The sequence below is a fragment of the Oncorhynchus tshawytscha genome, linkage group LG28 (genome assembly GCF_018296145.1).
Source record: "Oncorhynchus tshawytscha isolate Ot180627B linkage group LG28, Otsh_v2.0, whole genome shotgun sequence".
Classification (NCBI taxonomy): domain Eukaryota; kingdom Metazoa; phylum Chordata; class Actinopteri; order Salmoniformes; family Salmonidae; genus Oncorhynchus; species Oncorhynchus tshawytscha.
The window spans coordinates 10,540,478-10,568,078 of record NC_056456.1 but is presented as its reverse complement, the minus strand read 5'-3'; the positions used below and the strand labels follow the sequence as shown (position 1 = coordinate 10,568,078).

At 42.3% G+C, this 27,601-nt stretch overlaps 1 protein-coding gene across 1 annotated transcript; it reads left to right on the top strand.

The window, feature by feature from the left end:
• LOC112227341 lies at positions 1-27,601 on the top strand. The gene is made up of 13 exons (XM_042308350.1): positions 1-148; positions 963-1,165; positions 1,379-1,483; positions 1,719-1,814; positions 14,037-14,147; positions 14,594-14,717; positions 14,880-15,837; positions 16,575-16,645; positions 17,043-19,363; positions 20,313-20,455; positions 21,209-21,279; positions 25,551-26,105; positions 27,357-27,601. Exons 1-13 carry the CDS (start codon positions 124-126, stop codon positions 27,599-27,601), a joined length of 5,028 nt encoding a protein of 1,675 aa, XP_042164284.1. The 5' UTR covers positions 1-123.

Below are 27,601 nucleotides of genomic sequence, written 5' to 3'. Positions count from 1 at the left end.
AGAAAAACAGGCGTTATTAATGTCGTACTATGCACCGTGTGATGCTGTAAACAAGATTTTCACGGACAGATCTGTGAAGAGATCCACTGTTTTTGGTGTAGCTAATGTTTACGAAAGCACAAAATGCAAACGCTCCGGGAGGAACAGGGTAAATTATTAATATATTGCAATTAACTGTATGGGTGACATGTTCCAGTCTGCATTGCTGCTTCAATTTCAAGCTAGCTACCTTACTAGCTAGCTAGCCAACCACCATCTTTTCCAGTATTCTCGCGGAAATGTGCTATAACAAAGATGGTTTATTTAGTGGCATATACGGACCTTAATTAAATATTTAATCTGATAATTGGTTAAACATTTGGTTAGGGTCAAGGTTAAGATAAGGGTCAGTTATAGATTTTGGCAAGTCGTTTTGCACGTCAGAACTATAGCCCTTCCCCACTTCTTCAGCCTGAAGCTGAAGCTGGGCCCTGGCTTGAGCCTTGGAACGTGTTTAATTCAACTATAATCAATTTAGTAAAATACCCATAACCAGATATAAAAGCATGCATTAGTATAAGAACTCAAGAATATGCGTCATTAGAAATGTTGTGCAGCTCAGACAGTAATGTTTTTTTTTTTGTGTAATGTGTGTAGCCTAGTGTAATGTGTGTAGTTATATACTGTCATTTCCTCCATAGAATTAGGAATTCTAATAATTTAATAGGTTCTCTATGGCTTCCTCGTTGATCAAGGTTCAATTTTATTCCAAAAAGGTGTTCCCTCCCACTGTTACTCATTATATATCTGACATGGAGGGAGGGTACTGTTGTTTACACCTGCCTGTATCTAGAAGAGCTGGAAAGGGGTGTGAACAAGTGCAGAAAGGCTTGGGGCATTATATACAGTACTGCCCAAGTTATAGTAGCTAGCTTGCTCTTTCATTCAAGTTATGTTTGAATGCACATCATCTTCTCTTCTAGGTCCCCCTCTTCCTCTGTCGTCTCTGCGTCTTTTTGTTCCGCCACTGCGGCTGGTGTGTGCAGCTCTGTGGCAGGTGATCGAGCGGAGAGACATCATGGACTATGGGCTGCTGGAGGAGTTTGCCACCACCGTGTTGGAAATAGTCCCGGAGCTAATGAGTTACAGAGAGAGGGTCCAACTCCTCCTGGGACTAAGAGCACGGGTGAGTGGGGGTGACAAGAGGGAAAGACGTAGAATTTGCCGCTAGGCACAGATCTAGGATCAGTGTACTGTCAAATCTGAAGTTTTATTGAAGGAAACGCAAGATTTACCTTAGATAAGTATCTAGGGGAAACCTCAACCTACTTCAACATTAAACTCAACGATCACACACACACCTGTTGCCATGAATACTTTATTCTCATTTTATTGACAGCTGGTCCTAGAGTTATGTCGCTGTGATGATGAGTTGTGTCGCCCTGACACCGTTCAGCCACACCTGAACAGGATGAGGAGCTGTGTCTCCAATCATAAGGGAGAGGTGAGGACTACTCAGAGAAGGAATCGTGATTCTAATGGCTCAGTTGGTTGGAGTGTGGTCCTTGTAACATGGATCACCGTGTTTATAATGTGGGTTTTATTCCCACATTCGCCTCAAAATACTAAGTATACAGTATGTAAGGCTGTAAGTATATTTGCTAAATGGCATTATGGATAAACATTGTAAAGGATTAACCTATGTTGCTATATTTATCCACTGTGCATTCTTGCTGCAGGTTTCAGATCCAAATGTGGAAGCATCAGAGGCGAGCTTCACGAAGCTGATTGAAACTCTAATGGAGGAGCCAAAGGAGAGGGAACTCTTCTTCCAGGTCAGTGGCTGTGTCCGTGTAAAAGTTCATCTGAGCATGCACAAATAAAGTTAATTTCCAAATGAAACCATGTCATAATTATCCTTGAAGTCAATATGTTGGAGTTCAGGCTTTATTTGATATGTTTCTCAGTAGGAAATTCCATGAATTCTGACCATTACACAGTAGTCTCAAAAAAGGCTTTTCAGACAATCATATTTCATGGCTTTTAGACAGGGCTCACTGAGCTTGTTTTTCCACTCATAGCTGTCTCCCAGTATTAGTTGCAAAAGATGAGATGTTAATGAAACAATCCAAACCAAGTTGATTTTGTTTGCATGTTCTACAGTCTTGTAAAGATAGGGGGGGAATGGGACAGGAAATGTTACATTCATGACGTTTTTTCTAGGTTGCACCTTTCGTCGGATCTTGAAACTTTCTCAGTATAGCTGACGTTCATCAAGGTTTTATTTGGTCTATAATTGACAGTGTTGTAGTACTTGAGTCCCGATTTTCAGGACTTGTGACTCGACCATTAGTGACTTGGACTCGCCTTCTCGTGACTTATATTTGCATTTGAACTGAATAGGCTACTATGATAAGCAGAATATTAGCAGCACTGGGTGTGCAGAGCAGCGAGGCTTCTGTTCTCTGGCAGTGGGAAGGGTGCGGAACACATCAGCTGGTGAGCTGCACTGAAGCAAGCAATGACTGTGGGGCAGACAGGCAGGCTCCGCTCCGCTCCGATCATATGCTCCACATCAGACAAGCGACTCTTGCTTCCCCATAATCACCAGTCAACTATTTGATTTTGCCTGTGTGGCTACCCAGTATGCATGGGGTCTATTGTTGCCCCATAGTGACGAAGGTCTTGTTTTGATAGCTACGTTGCTCTACGTGGCTACATTAGCATCAACTTTTTTTGGGATTTCTGTTAAAGGGTAGGTAGCATAAACGTAACAACATGTAACATATGGATTTGCATTAGTATGCGCATCAAAAGTCCCAACGCAATTTGATACAAATCAGCTTAAGTTTGCTAGCCAAGTAGCCTGCTAACATTCGCCCTACTAGCCTGATAACATTAGCACTGCGTAAGTCAGCCAGTTGCAATCAACACCTAGCTTACACCTTCATTAAAGTAAACCAAAGTTTGCGAAATGCAGCGGTCTAAGGCACTGCACCTCAGTGTTAGAGGCGTCACTACAGACCCTGGTTCGATCCCGGGCTGTATCACAACCGACCGCGATCGGGGGTCCCATAGGGCAGTGCACAATTGGCCCAGCGTCGTCCGGGTTAGGGGAGGGCAGACGTCATTGTAAAATAAGGATTTGTTCTTAACTGACTTGCCTAGTTAAATCAATAAAATCTAACCAGTTATCATATAATGTTACCGGTATATGCAGTTATCTTAGCCAGCAAGCCAGCCAGCTGAAGTTTATTTTAGCCTGCTAGCTAGCCTAACCATCTAACTAGCCTAGCTAGCCAACCACCACGGTCGACATAGCTAAGTAGTAAGCCAGAGAACAACTAGTCTAGCACAGGCAGGGACCCACAGAACACAACAACAAAAAAGCCAGCAGATAAAAAGTAGAGAGAGCAGACTTATCAATTGACGACTGAGTTAGTTACCAAAGTCAAATAAGAGCCAAGGAGAGGCCTTCAGAGGGAGAATCCGTTTCACCAGTCGAGGGAGAGTTAGCTAATCCAATAGCGATATAGTGATGTAAATCCACATTGAATTTATCTGGTTTATCTCCATCACTGCTGACACTAGCGATGTAGAGAGGTTGCAGGCTTCACATTCACGCTCGGCACAGTTCCTGGTTTCAGTCAGTCTCATTCCGAATCCTGCCTTCCACTGGTTGTACTAAGCAATCAAAGTCCTCTGCGGTGAAATGAGGAACGGCATGCAGTAGACGTGCTCACTGTTTCCATTCTCCAATTCGCTTGCTTGAACCAGACAAACCGGTCCCACTTCAAAGCTAGCTTTTCATTTTAGGCCACAAATGAGTAACCCAGTCTTTGTTGGTATTACAGTGCTAGTACTAGTATTACAGTACTAGCTACTAGCTACAAATGACTGAAAGCTATTAGAACTCTCGCTCGACTACCACTACCAAAAGCACAGGGGAAAAAAACATTTTTCGTTGATGTACATAGCTCACCAGCGCCAACACTTGGTTTGGAATGTAATTACATGCTAGCATGGCTAGTAACTAACGTTAGCCAGCTGGAACTAGCTAGGTAGCACTGGTTCTCCATATGATGTTGAGAAATAGTGCATTGTGGGTAGTTCAGAAGATATCTGGAAATAAGTTAATAAAGATGCAAAAACACTAAAACATACAGTGTATTCAGACCCCTTGTCTTTTTCTACTTCTTGGGTATGACGCTACAAGCGTGGCACACCTGTATTTGGAGAGTTTCTCCCATTCTCTGCAGATCCTCTCAGATCCTCTCAGGTTAGATGGGGAGTGTCGCTGACAACTATTTTCAGGTCTCTCCAGAGTTGTTCGATCGGGTTCTGAGCACTCTGAAGCAGGTTTTCATCAAGTATCTCTCTACTTTGCTTCTTCCATCTTTTTGTTTCTTATGGTCTGAGAGTCTTTTAGGTGCCTTTTGGCAAACTCCAAGCGGGCTGTCATGTGCCTTTTTACTGAGGAGTGACTTCCGTCTGGCCACTTTACCATAAAGGCCTGATTGGTGGAATGCTGCAGAGATGGTTGTCCTTCTGGAAGGTTCTCCCATCTCCACAGAGGAACTCTGGAGCTCTGTCAGAGTGACCATCAGGTTCTTGGTCATCTCCCTCAAGCATGATCAATGGAAACAGGATGCACCTGAGCTCAATATCGAGTCTCATAGCAAAGAGTCTGGATAATTATTTAAATAAGGTATTTTACATTTTATTTTCTAAAAACCTGTTTTTGGTTTGTTATTATTGGGTATTGTGTGTGGATTGAGGTCATTTTTAAAAATTTAATCAATTTTAGAATGTAATTTTTGGGGGGGTGAGTCGAGGGGTCTGAATTCTTTACGAAGGCACTGTAAAAACGGATAACATTATGAATACGAGTATGACAAGTTCTGCACACCCCTAGTAGAAACTCATACTACCTACCCTTTAACGTTACAATGAGGGAAGTAACTAGCTAGCTATGAAACCGGTACACAGTGTACTTTGTCCCCGCCCCGGAAGTAGCTAGTTATTTTCCAGTTGTTGACAAACAGTTTTCCATAACAGCTAAATAGCTACCTTTAGTCGTTTGTCACCATGGACCTTGTGTGAATTTGGTAGTATGATCATGGGATACCCAATTCACACAGGGTCCATTGTTAACAAGGACGTAACGTTAACAGAAGTCCAATCTGTTGTGGTAGCTACTCATAGTTGACACTAACGTAGCCACGTAGAGCCTGACATGACCAAAGCTATGTGGACAACTGCTCGTTGAATATCTCATTGCAAAATCATGGGCATTGATATGAAGTAGGTCCCCCCTTTTGCTGCTATAACAGCTTCCACTCTTCCGGGAAGGCTTTCCACTTGATGTTGGAACATTGCTGCAGGGATTTGCTTCCACTCAGCGTTTAGGCCTTGCTCGCAGTCGCTATACCAATTCATCCCAAAGGTGTTTCTTGGGGTTGAGGTCAGGGCTCTGTGCAGGCCAGTCAAGTTCTTCCACACCGATCTCGACAAACCATATCTGTTTGGACCTCGTTTTGTGCACGGAGGCATTGTCATGCTGAAACAGGAAAGGGCCTTTCCTAAACTGTTGCCACAAAGTTGGAAGCACAGAATCATCTAGAATGTCATTGTATGCTGTAACATTAAGATGTCCCTTCACTGGAACTAAGAAGCCTTGCCTGAACCATGAATACAGCCCCAGACCATTATTCAATTTCCACCAAACTTTACAGTTGGCACTATGCATTGGGGCAGGTAGCGTTCTCCTGGCATACACCAAATCCAGATTCATCCATCTGACTGCCAGATGGTGAAGCATGATTCATTACTCCAGAGAACGCGTTTCTACTGCTCCGGAGTCCAATGCCAGCCGACGCTTGGCATTGGACATGGTGATCTTTGGCTTGTGTGTGGCTTCTCGGCCATGGAAACCCATTTTATGATGCTCTTGATGAATAGTTAAGTGCTGATGTTGCTTCCAGAGGCAGTTTGGAACTCGGTAATGAGTGTTGAAACTGAGGACAGACAATTTTTACGCGCAACACGCTTCAGCAATCGGAGGTCCTGTTCTTTGAGCTTGTGTGGCTTACCACTTTGCGGCTGAGCTGTTGTTGCTCCTAGACATTTCCACTTCAAAATAACAGCACTTACAGTTGACCGGGGGCAGCTCTAGCAGGGCAAAAATTTGACAAACTGATTTGTTGGAAAGGTGGCATCCTATGACGGTGCCACATTGAAAGTCACTGAGTGCTTCCATTCTACAGCCAATGTTTGTCTATAGAGATTGCATGGTCATGTGCTCCATTTTATACGTCTGTCAGCAATAGGTGTGGTTGAAATAGCCAAATCCACTAATACTTATGTATATATAGTGTAGCTATCAAAACAACGTCATTCGTCACAATGGGGCTGATGGAATGGACCCAGTGCTTATTGGGTAGCCAAATAAAATAAAATGTATTTATATAGCCCTTCGTACATCAGCTGATATCTCAAAGTGCTGTACAGAAACCCAGCCTAAAACCCCAAACACCTGCAATGCAGGTGTAGAAGCACGGTGGCTAGGAAAAACTCCCTAGAAAGGCCAAAACCTAGGAAGAAACCTAGAGAGGAACCAGGCTATGTGGGGTGGCCAGTCCTCTTCTGGCTGTGCCGGGTGGAGATTATAACAGAACATGGCCAAGATGTTCAAATGTTCATAAATGACCAGCATGGTCCAATAATAATAAGGCAGAACAATTGAAACTGGAGCAGCAGCACGGCCAGGTGGACTGGGGACAGCAAGGAGTCATCATGTCAGGTAGTCCTGAGGCATGGTCCTAGGGCTCAGGTCCTCCGAGAGAGAGAGAGAGAGAATTAGAGAGAGCACACTTAAATTCACACAGGACACCGAATAGGACAGGAGAAGTACTCCAGATATAACAAACTGACCTTAGCCCCCCGACACAGACTACTGCAGCATAAATATTGGAGGCTGAGACAGGAGGGGTCAGGAGACACTGTGGCCCCATCCGAGGACACCCCCGGACAGGGCCAAACAGGAAGGATATAACCCCACCCACTTTGCCAAAGCACAGCCCCCACACCACTAGAGGGATATCTTCAACCACCAACTTACCATCCTGAGACAAGGCTGAGTATAGCCCACAAAGATCTCCACCACAGCACAACCCAAGGGGCCCTTCCTCATTGGGTAGCCACACCTGGTTAAGAAACACAAACTGCTTTACGAAATTGAAAACAATAGTATTGAGTTTAATTGTAAAACAACAGTCGAGCTATTTGTTTCTCTCTCTCCTAGAGAAAAAAAGTTGTTTTTATTTGTCATGTACTCTCTCAATTTCCCCCCTGCATCCCCTACCCAGGTTTCTTCTGACAAGTCTCCCTTTAGTTTTCACTCTGCAATAAAAAAAAAACATCCACAAATATCAGTGGGCGATTACAAAAATGTAGCTGAGAAGCTGTTACAATTATTGCAAATAATAATCTCATCAATCTGACAGGCGCAATAGCCAATTCCATATGGAGACCATTCATCCCTTCAAAATATCCTTATTGATTTGACACAACTATTCAACATTGTTAAAATAAAATGTGTGTGAACCTGAATGACTTAATTAGTTTCATAGGCTATTGCATATTGCAGGCAATTATGACCATTGGGCAGGGAGGAAAATCTTTGCGTTACTTCAATGCTCACATGAAAATCTTCCCGCCAGTAGTTGTTGCTGGGCAGATTTATTCTACCAAATCCGAGCCAAATCTAAAGAACCCTGAATCATTTGTTTTGCTTTGAAATGTTTTTCCAGCAGCTGTTGCAAAGTGAGTGGCGCAATGTCAAATATGTAACAGACAACTAGAAGAGAAGCTTGTAAACTCAGACCTACTGACCTGAGCACTTGGACTCGGGAGTCGAGGTTTAGTGACTCGACTACAAGACTTATTGTTTTTCTCTCTTTTCCTTGTCAGTGTCATTTATGATATCCGTAACATGTGGATGTAATAGATATTGCTGTATCATATCTTAGCTTCAGAAGCTTGTGCATAAAATCTGCATTAACATTCTACTTTTTAAAGTTAATCTCACCTTAAGGAACTGTGTTGTGGCCTTCCATGGCTCCCTTTTTTCACTGTGGTATAAAAATGAGGTAACAGGTAAAGTCCCTTTGTCATCCATCACCATGGGAAAAGGCAAAGAACTCACAAACAAAAAGAGGGTGTTGACCTTCATAAATCAGGCATTGGTTTCACTTACCACTATTAGGGCAACAATTAAAGGGAAAGTGACATTGGTTTACCTTGTCCATAGTCTACTTACAGGGTAAATAGCATGATCATTACACAGGTGCACCTTGTGCTGGCGACACAAGGCAACTCTAAAATGTGCAGTTTTGTCACAACACAATACTACAGATGTTTCACGTTTTGAGAGAGCATGCAATTGACATACTGACTGCATGAATGTCGACCAGAGCTGTTGCCAGATCATTTTATGTTAATATCTCTACCATAAGCCACTTCCAATGTCGTTTTAGAGAATTTGGCAGTACGTTCAACTGGCCTTACAACCGCAGACCACATATAACCACGCCATCCCAGGAACTCCACATCCGACTTCTTCACCTGCGGGATCGTCTGAGACCAGCCACCCAGAAAGCTTATTAGACTGGGTTTGCATATCCAAAGAATTTCTGCCCAAACTGTCAGATACAAACTCAGGGAAACTAATCTGTGTGCTCTATACATATTTTTGTTTAATATAATTTGACCACATTTGTTACGATAGTAATCCATATAAAGTACAATAAATTGTCAAATTAGAGGGACATGTGAAACCATTGTTGAAATACTATAAAAGACTGAGATAATGGGGAATCGAATGGAAAATGGCTGATCTCGCTCTATTGGAAAATGTGTCACATGCTGCATTTCGCAGAGAGCGTGTTTTTAGGCGGGTGGGACTTTTTTTGTTGTTGCAGGAATTACAGATTTCATTTCCCAAAGCCAATATTATTGGATTTCTGCCCAGATTTAATACCTACTTTAGAAAGGCAAACAAATAAAACCCATGCCATTCCGGTGCACATCCAAGTGCTATCCACTCTGGTTTTTGGCAACAGCATTTTTCAGCTGGAGCTTGCCATTGGTTTGGCATCTCACAACCCTAGATGAGCTGATTCATGCCAGCTGTTTTGGATGTAATCATCAGCAAGGGTTACAGTTGCATCCAATTTCCATACACTGTCGCACAAAAGGTTGAAGTCAAGAGGGGTTTGTTTTCCATCAACGGGTTCAAATACGATCAGAGCAATAGATGATACCCACATCTCGATAAAAGCACCATCCCAAAACGGGTTCAAATACGATCAGAGCAATAGATGATACCCACATCTCGATAAAAGCACCATCCCAAAACGGGTTCAAATACGATCAGAGCAATAGATGATACCCACATCTCGATAAAAGCACCATCCCAAAACGGGTTCAAATACGATCAGAGCAATAGATGATACCCACATCTCGATAAAAGCACCATCCCAAAACGGGTTCAAATATGAACAGAAAAGATTTCCGCTCAATGAATGTCATATGTGATGCCCAAAAGACGCTACTGAATGTGGTGGCCAGGTGGAACACACGACTCGCTCATTCTGCAGAACAGCAATGATGGCCTTCGCTTACAGGAGGGAGCTGTTGAGGATGGATGGCTTATTGGTGAGTGTTGCCTACTCATATGAAGTATATTTGACATTGCTAAAGCAACTTGATTTGTCCTAATGGTTCTCTCTCTTTGTAGGAGACAGGTTATCTGTTAAAACCCTGGCTGATGACAAGGGTGGGAAATTAACTTTTTGGTCCACCAGCCACTGTGGCAGGTATATGAAAACAAATCTACCAGCCAATCAGATTTTTTTTATCAGACAAAATATGTTTTTTCCATAATTACACCAAAGAAAATCACAAAAACATGGATGAGCACGCTTTCTAATGTTTCAAAGGCAATACATGTACTACTAGTAAGACGTAATGGGGTATTGCTTCATTTCATTTTTATGACTTTAACCAATGTATGTTTAAAATAAATCATTTAGATCCAATGATAAAGAACAAGAACATCAAGAACGTCTACAACTGAACATCAAGAATCAACAAAGTGCCTGCCCTGCCACAAAATGCTGAGTGATACGACTTATTTATTATCATAGCTCAGGGCTCTACGCTGACATTTTTCACAAGTACATGATGTGCTCCCAAGTAGAAATCTTAGACTAAAAGTTAATGAATAGAAGTTTTTGGTAGTGATCCATTCTTAGTCAAGCACAATCATTAGATGAGACAACAATGTTTCAGCTGGCCTTTCAAGGAACAGGCTGCTACTGTGGTAACTTGATTTAAAAACAAATCTCAGACTGCGAGATGTCTTCCCAGCAGCAGACAGTTGCAGCAAATGAACATTGAAAAACAACCTGGCATGTGAACAAAACAATGTAACTGGCCAAGAGCCAAAGCACACTTTAGTAGCCTTCTACATGTGGGCTTTGGATAAAAATAATAAAACTGTGTGACCACCCGCCAACGTGGCCTGTGAAATATACTTTCTTAACCGCCAAAGACAAAATCTACCCTCATTTGGCGGTGTTAATTTCCTACCCCACTGATGACGGCACAGGAGAGGGCCTGCGCACAATTGGCATGCTCAAGGGTTGTGCCTGTGCTTGTCTTCTGTGGTAGGGGCGCAGTGGAATATTTTTACATTTTTAATTTTACCTAGGCAAGTCAGTTAAGAAAAAATTCTTATTGTCGATGACGGCCTAGGAACAGCGGGTTAACTGCCTTGTTCAGGGGCAGAACGACATATTTTTTTACCTTGTCAGCTCGGGGATTCGATCTTGCAACCTTTCGGTTACTAGTCCAACGCTCAGACCACTAGGCTACCCTGCCGCCCCGATATTGACCAGAAAAGGCTTTGCCATATTGTAATGGCTTGTAGTGTGCTCCAAAATATGTCCATCAAGCCTGGCCTCCCTCTACAGCAGGTGGACCGAACTGACGACCCTATGCATAAATTACATTTTGTAGTTTAGATGAATTTTTAAAATCCATTGAACGTTGGATTTGCACATGTGACCAGTTGCTTTAGTGAATCATTTATGTTATTCAATGCCTCACTCAATTGATTGTTTATTTAGAGGGTGGAGTTATTGATCTCGTCTTGTTTTTTCAGGACCGTGTCAGTCGGCACCGTTGGTTCCCGACTTGATGTGGCACTGGCACGAGTTGACTTCCCCTGGTTGGCACTGTCACCAGATAACTCCCCCTGGGTGGCACGGGGACTGGATCTCTGCGAGTCACTCTCTGCAATAGACGCTCTTTTATGTGTATTAATGACATTGTCGTGTTATTGTTTGATTCATTTTGTTCCGAATCATTAGCCTACAATTATTTGTTTTAAACACAGGACAACGAAAAAACAATTTGTTTTCAATATCGTGATCAATAAATACGAATTGAATGAAATTGATATGCTGTATCCTTACCTTCAACCTGAACTTGCGATGGCCCCCAGTAGTATCCCTTACAGTAGTGGTTCTAACCAGGGGTACTAGGAGCCCTGGGGGTACTTGATCAATCCATTGGGGGGGTACTAGAGAAGATTCATGTGACCATAGACTTACTGGTAAAATGCACATTAGGGGGTACTTCAGGGGTACACCGGGCAGAGCAAAATTCAGTTGGTGGTACAGTAACCGGAAATGGGTTGGGAACCACTGCCGTATCTCGTATGATGCCGGCAATTCTTAGTTCTAGAGGAGAGAGGCTCATCTCACTCAAATAAAATGTTATTTGTCACATGCGCTGACTACAACAGGCGTAGTAGACCTTACAGTGAAACGCTTACTTTCAAGCCCTTATCTAACAATGCAGTTTTAAGAAAAACGCCTACAAAAAAATGTGAAATAAAAGTAACAAATAATTAAAGAGCAGCAGTAAAATAACACGAGTGAGGCTATATACAGGGGGGTACCGGTACAGAGTCAATGTGCGGGGGTACAGGTTAGTCTTGGTAATTGAGGTAATATGTGCATGTGGGTAGAGTTATTAAAGTGACTATGCATAGATGATAATAACAGAGAGTAGCAGCAATGCAAATAGTCTGGGTAGCCATTTGATTAGATGTTCAGGAGTCTTATGGCTTGGGGGGTAGAAGCTGTTTAGAAGCCTCTTGGACCTAGACATGTCGCTCCGTTACAGCTTGACGTGCGGTAGCAGAGAGAACAGTCTATGACTAGGGTGTCTGAAGTCTTTGAACATTTCCGGGCCTTCCTCTGACACCGCCTGGTATAGAGGTGCTGGATGGCAGGAAGCTTGGCCCCAGTAATGTACTGGGCCTAAGGCACTACTCGTGCCTATTAGTGCCTTTTTGGCATTTAACTTACGATCAAACCACTTTACTTTTTCTCCACTGCTGACCGACATTCTGAAGAGGCAGCATTCACTGATATTCCTACTTTCTCCCACACTATGTTTGTACTTTTCCTGGTCAAGCCAAAACTGAGCGAGCCAAGTAAAATGTTTTGGTTGCACTCAACCTCTAACACTAGCAGCTTTTATTACAGTCTTGGATCAACAGCAACAGAAATATTTTTGTGGTTGAGCCATTTGTATTTCAGGGTACGGGGTTGTATATTCACAACGGGCTTTAAAGGGATGATTCTCATCATATAATGGTTAACTATGGGAGTTTCAAAATGCAAATGGCAAAGGTTGTGCACAAGCACTGGGGCTGAAAACAATGGTAATCGACCACCTGTGTGTGTGTGTGTATGACGCTCGTAGGATTGTTTGATAAATCACTATGCATACGAATATTCTAAATTCCTTCCGTATGTATTGTTTTAGAATAGTTACGACGTAATATTGATAAATGAGTCCCCTGGAGTTTGCTAAACGGCATTGGCACTTGGAATGAAACTGCTGCGAGCTTCACATTCTACCTGGTCACCTCAATCAAAACGTCCTATATTTGGGGCGGATAAAACCATGAATTTGATCAACAGTAAATTGCATAATCCACATGATTCCTGTAATAAAATGGTCTGCCTTGCCGCTGTACCTTCCTGTTTCTCTGGAGCCGGCTGCTGTAATGAGTGAGTTCTGTAATGTTCTCACCCCCCACCCCCCGTGAGTGTATAACATTTCAAAATGAAATTACTGGGGTAAAAAACTGCTTTGGAAACAACTAGTTGTCCATATTAAAAGAGAGGATGGTCAGCTTTCTGCAGGTATAACTTTGTAAATCCAAAGCGTGCAAAATGAAGCATCGGCCATCGCGAGTGCACTAGGGAGGCCTCATTGCTAAGTGTTTTTGGTACATTACCTTTACACTTGCGAAATGCACTCATTAAAAATAACCTCTGTGATCTCCATCTTGCTAGTTAATGTTTTCTATTTCATTTAAGCGGATAAGGTTGTGACGTAGGCCGTGGCGTGTCCGCCATTGAAACCAGAACCTAGGTCAGGTGTTCGAAAAATGTAGTATATTTTAAAACACCAGGATGTCATACTCATTGCGGCTTTTTGTCTAGTAGAATTCGCTGCACACGATTGAGGAAGATAATCAAGATAAGGTGATGCGCTGTATCAAAATGAACCAACGGCAGGAATCGACTCAATCGAACATTAGATGAGGTTTTCTCAGTATGAATACGCCTGGTACGTTGATATTTGTTGCTTACTGCATTCGTTTTTACGTAACAGTACGTTCTAATTAGCATGTAGTATGATTAGTACACAGTATATTGTTTTAGTAAGTAGTAGGCGAGACAGATTTTGGACACGGCCAGTGTCAAAATATGCTGGGGGAAAGTGTAATGATTGCATTTCATTGCTTCCGATTCCAATCTGGTGCCAAGTGAGCCATTCATTTCAATGGAACTCGTTTCCCCCCCCATGAATAGCAACCCAATAACCATATTTCTAGGCTTGTGTTAATAGAGACATACATTGATGTATGTATGTACTTTTGACTGTCATCTGCTTGTCCTGTATTTTAGAATGTTTTTCCAGAGGAGTTTGGCCCCAAGTATGACTCAACACTGCAGATTCTGGTGTGGGAGTTCCTGTCCAGACTGGAGAAACTGTTTCCTCCTCCAGACATTAAACAGGTATTATTGTACTGTACATCATTTGAGGTATGCATTACGGATGGGCATTTGAAAGCATTTCTGTGTTTGAGTATACAAGTACTTACTTACATGTCAGCGTGAAAGTGGGATGAATGCAAAAAGTTTACGGTATGCTACCGGTTGCTACAATTTCTGGTTGTTCTGATACAACTGAAAACGAAATGTTGCATTTTCACTGCACTTGACATATATCCCACAAATAATGAACACGTCTTGGAGTTGGAAATGTTGTCCGTGGTTTTAATGTAGACTGCTACTTAATAGAATTTGTACATTGATTGTTAGCAATCAAATACAAACCTAGAATCAAGTGCTTGCGCACCATACCCAGTATGCATGCGGATCTCAAGTAATTATTTGGCCCAAAGTGCCTTTGATTCCCGTCAAGACCTTGAAACGCCATTTTTACTTTCTCCACCTCTTAGACTGCATCGTGGCTCAACCTGGCCCCTGCTCTCTTAGAGGAGTGTGTGCAGTCTGTGGCTCACCCTGAGCCATTACAGGCACTCCTCCATCACCATAAAAATGGAAAACAGTTAGACACCAATGGTAGGTGGGGTACAGGATTTGGAAATAATTGACTTGCCTGTTTGCCTGAATTTCTATATTTATGGGTAGAACGGAGGGAATGCAGGAAATGAAGAAAAAAAGTTCTCATTGATCTCAATAGTTATTCCTGATGTTTACTCGTGATGCTCTCCTTGTTTCTAGCTCTAAGGTCCACTGGTGGTGACTACATCCTCTCTTCACTGTCTTCCCCTTCCTCTGTGAAGGAAGAAAGTGCCTCTTACCAAGCTGGCCCAGAGAGACAGTCCTATCCCACCATGCAGGGATATCAAAGCCCTTTCCCCTGTGATGAACCAGAGATGAGCTGGGACTGCCGAATGGCAGATTGTAGGGTCTGGACTGTAAAGCCACCAGCTGGTTCTGCTTCTGTGGAGGTCGAGGTCGAGACTATAGACGACGCCACTGATATAATGGTTAAACGCAAGACGATCGTCAAAGAGTCGATCAAAGAGACTAGGAGAGAAGAAGCTGTTCTCTGCCCTCAGACACGCAGCGGGCTGAAAACCAGCCGCTTGACAGCTGCCTGTCTGCGCCGTCAGCCTGTACTGCGTTTGAACAGGCTTGACATTCGCAATATGCCGTTCCCCAAGTCCTTGCTAACACTGATTCTAAGGAGGGGGAGACTGCAGGCTGAGACCAGACGCCCAGGACCGAAAGGAAGAGGCAGAAAGAAAAAACGGAGACGAGGACGTGGTGTTGCAGACGAGCAGATTGAAACAGACACACTGGATGTAAGCGATACGCCGCCACCCAAGTCATCACTAACACTGACCCTAAAGAGAGGGATAGTGCAGGCTGAGGCGACGAGTTCCCAGGTACGGAAAAAGAGAGGCAGAAAGAAAGGACAGAAAATGGGACCTGGTATCACAAGATTAAAGATTGAAAAGGTTGGAGTACATACGCTTGACATTAGCGATATGTCATTGCCCAAGACCTCGCTAAAGCTGATCATAAGGAGAGGGAAGCTGCAGGCCGAGGCAACGGACAGAAAAGATGGACAGAAAAGAAGAGGCAGAAAGAAAAAATGGAAGAGAGGACGTGGTGTCAGAAATGAGAAGACTGAAGCAAAGGGTGTGAAAAGAGAGCGGTCACCTGAAACGGAGTGAGTGTCCAGCTGTGTAACAGACGTATTCAAATCCAGGCCTCGAGGTCTGCAGTGCTGCTGGTTTTCTTTTCTCCCAGGTAGTAAATTGACTTATTAATATAATTGATTGATCAGAGAATACAGTCACCTAGTGTACTGAGAGGGGTATTAGGGGAATGATGAAAGCCAACAGTGGTGCAGACCTCAAAACCCAGATTTGAAGGCCCCTACAGTATTGGCTACCCAGCAAACCAAAATTGGTTCTATGAAAGTTCCCAGAATATTTGTTAGGTTGCCACAAATGTTCTCATAACACAAAAATTGTCCAGTTGTACTAATGATTATACAATGTTTGTATAAAATATTTGCCTGCTGTTGCAAAAACGTTCCCAGAACGTTGCTCTTCTATTTTGCTGACCCACTATGTTCTGAAAAACATTACTGATACATTTTGTTATTACATAACCTGGAGAACGTTTGGGGAATGTTCTGTGGTGGTTGTTACAGATGTTGTGCACAACATTTTAGTGAATGTTAGAACATTCCATGGGTATTTCATTTAATACGTTTTCTGAACAACAACAAAAAAACGTATGAAAAACATTATTTTCAATGTGTTTGGAATGTTAACCTAATGTTATTTATAAACCCTAGCTTTATGTTCTGGGAATGTTCTCAGTTTGCTGGGTAGGACCTTGGCAATGAACTCGACGATTGAAAATCATAACTGACTTTAATATTTGGACTCTTCTCAGGGAAGATGCCGAACCATCAGATAATGAACTTTGGACCACTGTCAATAAAGGGGCCACTGTCGATGAGTCTGGTAAGAGAAGTTCCTTAGTGAGTGTAGAGCAGTGAACATCAAGCTCCTTAGAGATACAAAACTCCTGAATAAAGATGAAGAAACTAGAAATGACAGGCTTAAAGATGCAAAGAAAGTGGTTACTAGACCTAAATGTCCATGATATTCTGCTGTGAGAGTAGCTAAGTGCCTATCATTCCATTGCGAGTTCAGTAAACACTTCCTCTGCATCTATAAGGCTGCAGTACCTTGTTCTTTATTTTAGGAAAGTTCTGTATCCATTCACTTTATTGAGCTTTGTTCAACTGTGGTCTATTCTATTTTTATCAAGCACCAGATCTGTCTTGTGCTCTTTTACTTTGATTGAGTTCATGTCAATATGGAGATGTCTTGCTCACTTCTCTCTTTTCAACACTAGGTGGAGTCCGTCCTTCTCCTCATTGTCCATCATCTCATAAGAGGGAGGAGGAATTGCAACAGCCCATACAGAACTTTCACTCAGAGGAGCACAGTGGTCATATGGCCAAAGGGCAGAACAGAGAGGAACGCTCAGAGAGTGTACCTCAGGACTCTCTAACTCCTGAGCCATCCAAGAGCTCTCACAAAAGAAGCTTTCGCTCAGAGCAGCACAGAGGACATATGGCAGAAGGGCAGAACAGAAAAGAACGGTCAGAGAGTGTACCTCAGGACTCTCAAACTCCTGAGCCATCCAACAGCTCTCACAAAAGAAGCCAACGCTCAGAGCAGCACAGAGGACATATGGCAGAAGGGCAGAACAGAGAGGAACGGTCAGAGAGTGTACCTCAGGACTCTCTAACTCCTGAGCCATCCAACAGCTCTCACAAAAGAAGCCAACGCTCAGAGGAGCACAGTGGTCATATGGCCAAAGGGCAGAACAGAGAGGAACGCTCAGAGAGTGTACCTCAGGACTCTCTAACTCCTGAGCCATCCAACAGCTCTCACAAAAGAAGCCAACGCGTCAAAGCATGCTCTTTCTGTGGCAAGACTTTCACTGACACACTGGGCTTGACAAGACACATGCGATCTCACATTGAGCAGATGTCACATCAATGCACCCAGTGTGGGATAGACTTCGAATTCAGTGAGGACTTAGAGGAACACCAGAATCATGGCTGTGAGATGAACAAAAAGGATAATAGTGAGGAAAATGGTGATGACTACTGTGGGAGAACTGTACAACAAAAACCTGATCTGAAAAAAAAACCTGATCTAAAAAGAGGCAAAAAACCTGATCTGAAAGGAGGCAAAAACACTGATCTGAAAGGAGACAAAAAACCTGATCTGAAAGGAGACAAAAAACCTGATCTGAAAGGAGACAAAAAACCTGATCTGAAAGGAGACAAAAAACCTGATCTGAAAGGAGACAAAAAACCTGATCTGGAAGGAGACAAAAAACCTGATCTGAAAGGGGACAAAACACCTGATCTGAAAGGGGACAAAAAACCTGATCTGGAAGGAGACAAAAAACCTGATCTGAAAGGAGACAAAAAACCTGATCTGAAAGGAGACAAAAAAACTGATCTGGAAGCAGACATAAAACCTGATCTGGAAGGAGACAAAAAACCTGATCTGGAAGGAGACAAAAAATCTGATCTGCAAGGAGACCTAAAACAACATGTGAAAGGAGACACACAAGACTGCTCCATAAAGTGCCATGTGTGCGGGAAAATAACTACTCGTATGCTGGGTTTGCGAAGGCACCTTCTAATTCACTTCAACAATGGAGCATACAAGTGTTCTGCGTGTCCAAAGACTTTTATATCCAATGCTGATTTGAGATCGCACCTGAGATCAAAAAGATCTTGCAGGGAGAAATGTTCTGATGAAGTAATTACTACCGGGCACCACCTCAAATCTGTCCCTGGTGAGTACAAGTGTCCTTACTGTGGGGACACTTTCCAGCTCCCAGATGATCTGAGAGGACACACAAAAGACTGTTCCAGAAAGTGCCATGTGTGTGGGAAAACTACTGCTCGAATGCTGGATATGCGAAGGCACATGTTAAAGCACAACAACAATGGCCCATACAAGTGCCCGGTGTGTCCAAGGACTTTTATATCCCATACTGATTTGAAGATGCACCTAAAAACAAAAAAACTTTGTCGGGAGAAATGTTCTGATGTAATGATGAATGAATTACTCTCTTCAGCAGATGGTAAATGTAGGGAAAATGTTAATGAAGCAGGAGTCATGACAAGGTGCCAACAACCAAGCTCTAACAACACAGCCAGGCCTTTGAAGAGCATTGAAGAGTTCTTTGAAGAATTCTCTCATGACTTGCAGCAGTCCGATAACAGCATAAGTAGTGAAGTGAACCTGAATAGCCTGAATAGCCTCGACGAAGACTACAGTGACGAGATCAGTCAATACCAACCCATGAAGGATGTTGACCTGAATTGCCTCCACGAAGACTCCATCATGACCACTGAAGACTACAGTGACGAGATCAGTCATTACCCACCCGTTAAGGACGTTGACTTGAATACCCTCCATGAAGACTACAGTCAGGCTGAGATCAGTCAATACCCACCCGTTAAGGACGTTGACCCAGTGGAGGACAGAAGGTCTGTGGATGATTCAGGGGGAAATGAGATGGCCAATGACAAAGAACCAAACTCAACCGAATGCTTAACAGAGGAGCAGGTGTCCCACACTGAGGCATGCCCTCTCCAGGATTCTCAATCAGAGACGAGCGGAGAAGTGAAGAACGAGATACAGGTGATACCGGTATCAACAATAGATACGACAATACTAAAGGCACTGCAATTTGAGGTTTTAAGAAAATGATGGACGGCAACAACTTCCTACCACTTTCCCTATATTTAATTGTATTGTATGGCCATAGCTCTCCTAAACCTGGGGCTGTATTCACAAAGTGTCTCAGAGTAGAAGGGATCTAGAATAGGTTTTTCCTTTCAGATCAGAATAACTAAGAGGAGCTGATCCTAGATCAGCATTCCGACTCTGAGAAGCATTAGGAATATGGGCCCAGATTGGAAGGCAAATGGAGCACCAACATGTTGCTGTAACCGAGTGAGTTCCATCTCATCCTCTCTCTGTACACAACCCTTGGCACCGAAGTCAACCGTGCTGACAGACGGAGCTTGTTACTCAATGAGAAATAGTTGCCGTGAGATCTCGGCGCGGGTGACATCACCCCATGACGGCTACCAATTCCAGCCTGCTAGTTCCACACCCACTACTCTCACTCCCTATTAGTCTGCTACAGCCGATTTGTAATCTTGAGTCACGGCACCATTGTGACAGAGTGAGTTTTGTCCCCACCTGGGGGGCAAACTCTGTGTTGCCTTTGGACTGGGCTGAAATGACATTACTTTTGTTGTTTGTTTTTTGTTTTTACTTCATGTAAAAATGTGACAACTATATCTTTCCCCTTTCTCTCCCTCGCTATCATTAAGTGTCCACTTTTATATCACTTTTATAACACGTTAATATCATGTGATGTCACTGTATACTGTAAGTTACTTTGGATAAGTGTCTACGCCGTCTAGTATTATCTATCTAGTATTATCGACATGTTTATCCGCCTTGTTTTGAAGTTTTACATAGGTGTGATACATTTAAATTCATTAAAGAAAACATATGAAAAGGCATGGCTTTGAGTCAGACTGTGCATTTTTATGACTATCATATATATTGTATACAGAGAGGGAAACTGCAGGCTGAGGCAACGGGTTCCCAAGGACAGAAAAGAAGAGGCAGAAAGAGGAAAGAGAGAAGAGGACGTGGTGTCAGAAATGAGAAGACCGAGGCAAAGGGTGTGAAAAGAGAGCACTCACCTGAGACTGAGTGAGTGTCAGCTGTGGAACAGACGTATTCAAAATCAGGCCTCAAGGTCTGCAGTGCTGCTGGTTTTCTTTTCTCCCAGGTAGTAAATGGATTTATTAATATAATTGATTGACCAGAGAATACAGTCACCTAGTGTACAGAGAGGACTGAATCGGTCCCTGATTCGAGGGGTATTAGGGGAAGGATGAAAAACAGATTTGAATGTCGCTACAGTGGTGGCTACGCTGCCGGAAGTGAAATCGAAAGCAAGCTATAATATATTGAGGGATAATTCACTTACATTTTTTTATTCGTTTTTCTCTACCAAGCTAAATTATTTAACGTCATTGGCAGATCATTTAGCTTATTTTAACTTTAAAAAAGGCTTAATACAAGATACGGTCCTGTGTGGCTCAGTTGGGTAGAGCATGGTGCTTGTGGGTTCATTACCCACGGGGGACCCGTACAAAAAAGAAAACAAATCTGAACAAGTATGCACTCACAACTGTAAGTCTCGCTGGATAAGAGCGTCTGCTAAAAACGTAAATGTTATTAAAGGTAAAAAAATATTGAAATGAGAGAAATTACTTCTATTATGCCTTTTTTTTGGTTAACATAAGCCAAATTATTGGCCAATGACGTTATATAATTTAGCTTATCACTCAATATAAGATATTATGGCTTGCTTAGATTTCACTTTTTGCACTGTAGGATCTTGGCAGTGAACTTACCCATTGAAAATCATACCTGACTTTCATTTTGGTCTGTCCTCAGGGAAGATGCTGAACCATCAGATAAAGAACTTTGGACCTCTGTCAATGAAAGGACCACTGTCAATGATTCTGGTAAGGAGTGTTCCTTAGTGTTTAGAACACTGAACGTTGAGCTCCTCATGCAGAACTTCTGAAATAAATTACAAACTGTAAATGACAGCATTAAAGATGCGGAGAAAATGGTTCCTATACCTAAACGTCCATGCTATTCATGCCTAGTGCTTATCATACCCATGCGAGTTCAGTAAACACTTTCCCTGCATCTACAGGGAGCTCCAAAAGTATTGGGACAGTGACACAGTTTTTGTATTTTTTTTTGTCTCTGTACTCCAGCACTTTGGATTTGAAATGGTACAGTGGTACCACTATGAGGTTAAAGTGTAGAGTGTCCGCTTGAATTTGATTTTTAAATCAATCTATATCGATTGAACAATATAGAAATAACAACCTTTTTTTGTACATAGTGGCCCATTTTAGGGGACCAAAAGTATCGGGACAGATTCACTTATGTGTAGTAAAAAGTGTAGTATTTGGTCCTATATTCATAGCACACAATGACTACATCAAGCTTGTGACTACAAATCTGTTGGATACATTTGCTGTTTGTTTCAGTTGTGTTTCAGATGATTTTGTGCCCAATAGAAATGAATGGTAAATAGTGTATTGGGTCATTTTGGAGTCACTTTTATTGTAAATAAGAATATAATATGTTTCTAAAAACGTCTACATTAATGTGGATGTTCCAATGATTACGGATAATCCTGAATGAAGTGAGAAAGTGACAGAGGCACAAATATAATACCCCAAAGACATGCTAGCCTCTCACCATTACATTAACAGGGGAGGTTAGCATTTTATATCATACACCCAAGACATGCTAGCCTCTCACCATTACATTAACAGGGGAGGTTAGCATTTTATATCATACACCCAAGCAATGCTAACCTCTCACCATTACAATAACAGGGGAGGTTAGCATTTTATATCATACACCCAAGACATGCTAACCTCTCACCATTACAATAACAGGGGAGGTTAGCATTTTATATCATACACCCAAGCAATGCTAACCTCTCACCATTACAATAACAGGGGAGGTTAGCATTTTATATCATACACCCAAGACATGCTAACCTCTCACCATTACAATAACATGGGAGGTTAGCATTTTATATCATACCCCAAAGACATGCTAGCCTCTCACCATTACAATAACAGGGGAGGTTAGCATTTTATATCATACACCCAAGACATGCTAACCTCTCACCATTACAATAACAGGGGAGGTTAGCATTTTATATCATACCCCAAAGACATGCTAGCCTCTCACCATTACAATAACAGGGGAGGTTAGCATTTTTTGGGGGGGGTATGAAATTTGTGCGTCTGTAACGTTCTCATTCATCATTATTCAAGATTCATTCAAGATTATCCGTAATCATGGCAGCTAGGCTTGGGCGGTATACCATATATAGCGTTTACCGTGGTATTTGGAAATAGCCACGGGATGTTTTTTTTTTAATACCGTTGAAACTTAAAAAAATACATTTTCATATTTGCAGACACTTTTTAAGTCCATACCTGCAGGTCAACTTGTGCAATACGTTAGCAGATTGCGTTCTTCATTTCCCAGGTCACATTATTTTACATTATGAAGCTTATCATAGTTCCCCATGAACAGTTGAGCCAGTTACGTGTTTGTTTGTAAATAGCACAACAGGAGAAAGCGGGAGCTGGTGAGTCCAGCTGTGTATTGACAGGGTCGCTTTTCATCTTGAAAGTCAACAGAGTGATCAGGCACGTTCAACTATAGTTTTCCTTCACAGAAAATATATTAGTGCATCACATTTGGCAGAAAATAGCTTCATTTTCAACGGATGACAACAGAAGTGCAATGCTATTTGGTTTGCAGCCATATGAGTAAATGAGCTTGCAATGAAAAAGCATTTTTTGCAAAAACGATGCATGGCCGTCATATTTCTAATGTTTATCACAGAAAGAATGTAGCCAGCTACATTTCCTAAAGTTAATCTCGCATTTTACCAGAGAAAAGTACCAGAGAAAAATAGCTACACATCAGTCAGAGTGCTGTCTGCTGATAGAATGCCCGTTCGTGAATTCTCATCTCAAATTGACTGAAATTACAATAAGAAGCATTTTAGATCTGATTTACAAAAACACAGCAAGAGATTTCTTATGCGTTCTTTTTTTCCTTTGTGAAATATTTAGAATTCTGCATTAACGTGACCCCTAAGTTCAACTTGCTAGTTATCGAAGTAAGTTACTGAATTAAGGAGGAATCATATTGTGTAAGATTTCTGCCGTGTTTGAGAAGTCAAAGCTCTTTGTACAGCTGCCACTGCGATCTTTTGATTTCCTTGCATTTTTTCTCCTCTCCATTCTTGGCCAGTCTGCTCCTCCCCCATCTTCACCAAGCAGAGCAGGCAGGCCTATTGCCCTAGAGACTCCAGACTCCATACAGACACAGTGTGTACACATGCTGCTTCAGAGACAGTTCTTCCTTCAGACAAGCATGTTCATTTGCGCAATGTCTCTTGTTTGCTCTCATCATATTTAGCTAGCAGCCTCTATGGACATTCGCTATTACTTGTGCTAATTTTGTTAGCATTCTGGTAACAGACGCCCAATGGTCTTTTTAGCATGCTTTGGCGCCCCTTGTGTACTAAACTGGTAATAATATAAATCCCAGGATGAGAGAAGGATGGTATGACCAGTGGCGGATTTAGGCAGCAGCCCAGGGCAGCATCTTGCCGGTGGCTGTATGGGGCGCCCGCACCATAAAAAAAATACAAAATAAATAAATAAATATATTTATATTAAATACATTTGGAATGGTGACATTTGCACAGTCGGTTTTCTATCGCTCATTTGCACGTCAATGATGTCATGTCACCATGTGGGACTGTGGGTCAATTAACCTTGTCGGAGTGGGTGCCCTGATTCTAGTTTGTGAGCTAGGCAGGCTACTGCCTGGAAGGTCTCCCACTCAGAAGTACGAGATGTGGAGGGGGACAGGGGCAGGTTGACCTCAGGTCTCCCCATTGAGAGCCTGAGGTAGGGGGAGCGAGGGGGAATCTATCAAATAGCAAACCTCTAACTTTGAATAGTACTAATGCAATTAGTAACGTGATAGGTTGTGCAATTTAGTTTGTGTGTTTCTTGTTTGAAGTGCAATAGTGTAATAATCAGGTTCTCTTCTTTATAAGTGTGTTATTCCATTTGTGTATTTGTGTGATATAGGATTTGTGCAATTTAGTTTTATTTGTGTGTTTTTTGTTAGGGTAATAGTGTAATAATTCAATTATTTTTTTATTTGTATTTATATACTACAATTTGTTTCTATTTGTCTTTGTTACTTCTTTTTGATATTTCTGAGTCTTATTTTTAAATATATTTTTATATTTATATCGTTTTAAATGTTTATTATTTGTGTTGTTCCAAATGTCGTAATAAAAATGACAGTTAGTGCGGAATGGTGCTTTATGTTTTTGTTGGGGGGGGCTCGCCCAGGGAGCTATACAAGCTAGAACCACCACTGAGTATGACGATGTGGACATCTGGATACTGCCCCAACCCTAGTAGCATCCACATTGATGTAGAAGTGTTCAGAAACATATTCCATTGTTATTTACAATAAAATAGACTCCAAAATGACACAATACATTATTTACCATTCATTTCAATTGGGCACAAAATAATCTGAAACACTTCCCAAAACAAACAGCAAATGCATGTATAAACTCAATGCGTGTTATGAACATGGGACCAAATACTTCACTTTTTAATTATTTAATACACATATAAGTGAATTTGTCCCAATACTTTTGGTCCCTTAAAATAGGACTATGTACAAAAAGTGCTGTAATTTCTAAACGGTTCAACCGATATGGATGAAAATACCCTCAAATTAAAGCTGGCAGTCTGCACTTTAACCTCATAGTCATTGTATCATTTCATATCCAAAGTGCTGGAGTATAAAACCAAAACAACAACAAAATTGTCACTGTCCCAATACTTTTGGAGCTCACTGATGTTTTTTTGAGGAATTTTCTGCATCGCTTCGCTTTATACTATTCGTACCTGCATTGAGATGTGTTCAAATGTGTTCTATTCTATTGTTATGAAGCACTGGATCTGTCTTGTTTTCTGACTGAGTTCATTTTAATTTTTAGACGTTTTTCTTACTTCTTGATGTTTATTTGAGGAGAGTTCAGTATCCCTTCACTGTATTAAGCTTCAAGCACTAAGCTGTTCTCTTTGACTTCGTTTGAGTTCATGTCAATATGGAGATGTCTTGTTCACTTCTCTCTTTTCAACACTAGGTGGAGTCCGTCCTTCTCCTCAGTGTCCATCATCTCATAAGAGGGAGGAGGAATTGCAACAGCCCATACAGAACTTTCACTCAGAGGAGCACAGTGGTCATATGGCCGAAGGGCAGAACAGAGAGGAACGCTCAGAGAGTGTACCTCAGGACTCTCTAACTCCTGAGCCATCCAAGAGCTCTCACAAAAGAAGCTTTCGCTCAGAGCAGCACAGAGGACATATGGCAGAAGGGCAGAACAGAAAAGAAAGCTCAGAGAGTGTACCTCAGGACTCTCTAACTCCTGAGCCATCCAACAGCTCTCACAAAAGAAGCCAACGTGTCAAAGCATGCTCTTTCTGTGGCAAGACTTTCACTGACACACTGGGCTTGACAAGACACATGCGATCTCACATTGAGCAGATGTCACATCAATGCACCCAGTGTGGGATAGACTTTGAATCCAGTGAGGATTTAGAGGAACACCAGAAGAGTAGCTGTGAGGAGAAGACGACTGAGGATGGAGGGAACAATAACGAGAACGGCGAGGACAATGGGGATGACTACTGTGGAGAAAGTGTCCAGCAAAAAACTGAATTGAAAAAAAATAGTGATCTGCAAGGAGACCTAAAACAACATGTGAAAGGAGACACACAAGACTGCTCCATAAAGTGCCATGTGTGCGGGAAAATAACTACTCGTATGCTGGGTTTGCGAAGGCACCTTCTACTTCACTTCAACGATGGAGCATACAAGTGTTCTGCGTGTCCAAAGACTTTTATATCCAATGCTGATTTGAGATCGCACCTGAGATCAAAAAGATCTTGCAGGGAGAAATGTTCTGATGAAGTAATTACTACCGGGCTCCACCTCAAATCTGTCCCTGGTGAGTACAAGTGTCCTTACTGTGGGGACACTTTCCAGCTCCCACATGATCAGAAAGGACACACAAAAGACTGTTCTAGAAAGTGCCATGTGTGTGGGAAAACTACTGCTCGAATGCTGGATATGCGAAGGCACATGTTAAAACACAACAACAATGGCCCCATCAAGTGCCCGGTGTGTCCAAGGACGTTTATATTCCATACTGATTTGAAGACGCACCTGAAAATAAAAATACTTTGTCGGCAGAAATGTTCTGATGTGATGGCGAAGGATTCACTGTCTTCCGTAGATGGTAGATCTAGTCGTTTTTTTCGTGAAACAGGTGTCATGACAAGGTGCCAACAACCAAGCTCGAGCAACACAGGTGGGCCTTCAACGATCGGGCCTGTGTTGGGCTTGAAGAGCTTTGAAGAGTTCTTTGAAGAGCTCTCTCATGACTCCGACATCAGCATGAGCAGCGACGTTAACCTGAATAGCCTCCATGAAGACTACAGTCAGGACGTCAGTCAATACCAACCCATGAAGGAGATTGATCAATCCAACCCGGGTGAATACAAGTGTCCTCACTGTGGGGACACTTTCCAGTTCCCACATGATCTGAAAGGACACACAAAAGACTGTTCCAGAAAGTGCCATGTTTGTGGGAAAACAACTTCGAAGACATGTGACATGCGAAGGCACATGTTAAAACACTACGATGGCCCCATCAAGTGCCCGGCGTGTCCGAAGAGTTTTATGTTCCATACTGATTTGAAGAAGCACCTGAAAACGAAAAGACTTTGTAGGGAGAAATGTTCTGATGTGATGGTAAAGGAACTACTGTCTACAGTCGATGGTAGATGTAGGAAAAACGTCAGTGAAACAGGAGTCATGGCAAGGTGCCAACAATCAAATAGTTTGAAGAGCTATGAAGAGTTCTTTGAAGAGCTCCCTCGTGACTCAGATAAGAGCATGAGTAGTGGTGTGAACCTCTATAGCCTCCACGAAGACTGCAGTGATGAGATCAGTCAATACCAACCTATGAAGGATGTTGACTTGAATAGCCTCCGCGAAGACTACTGTGATGAGATCAGTCAATGCCAACACATTAAGGACATTGACGCAGATGAGGACGATAAGTCTTTGGAAGATTCAGGGGGGAATGAGATGCCCAATTGTCACACCCTGGACGAGAGGGGCTGTGACTAA

Excerpts from the sequence above, each read along its gene's own strand:
- LOC112227341 (XM_042308350.1), top strand. The coding sequence starts at position 124 with ATGCAAACGCTCCGGGAGGAACAGG. Across the intron at positions 1,484-1,718 it reads TCTCCAATCATAAGGGAGAG|GTTTCAGATCCAAATGTGGA; the intron begins GTGAGGACTACT and ends TTCTTGCTGCAG. Across the intron at positions 1,815-14,036 it reads AGAGGGAACTCTTCTTCCAG|AATGTTTTTCCAGAGGAGTT; the intron begins GTCAGTGGCTGT and ends CCTGTATTTTAG.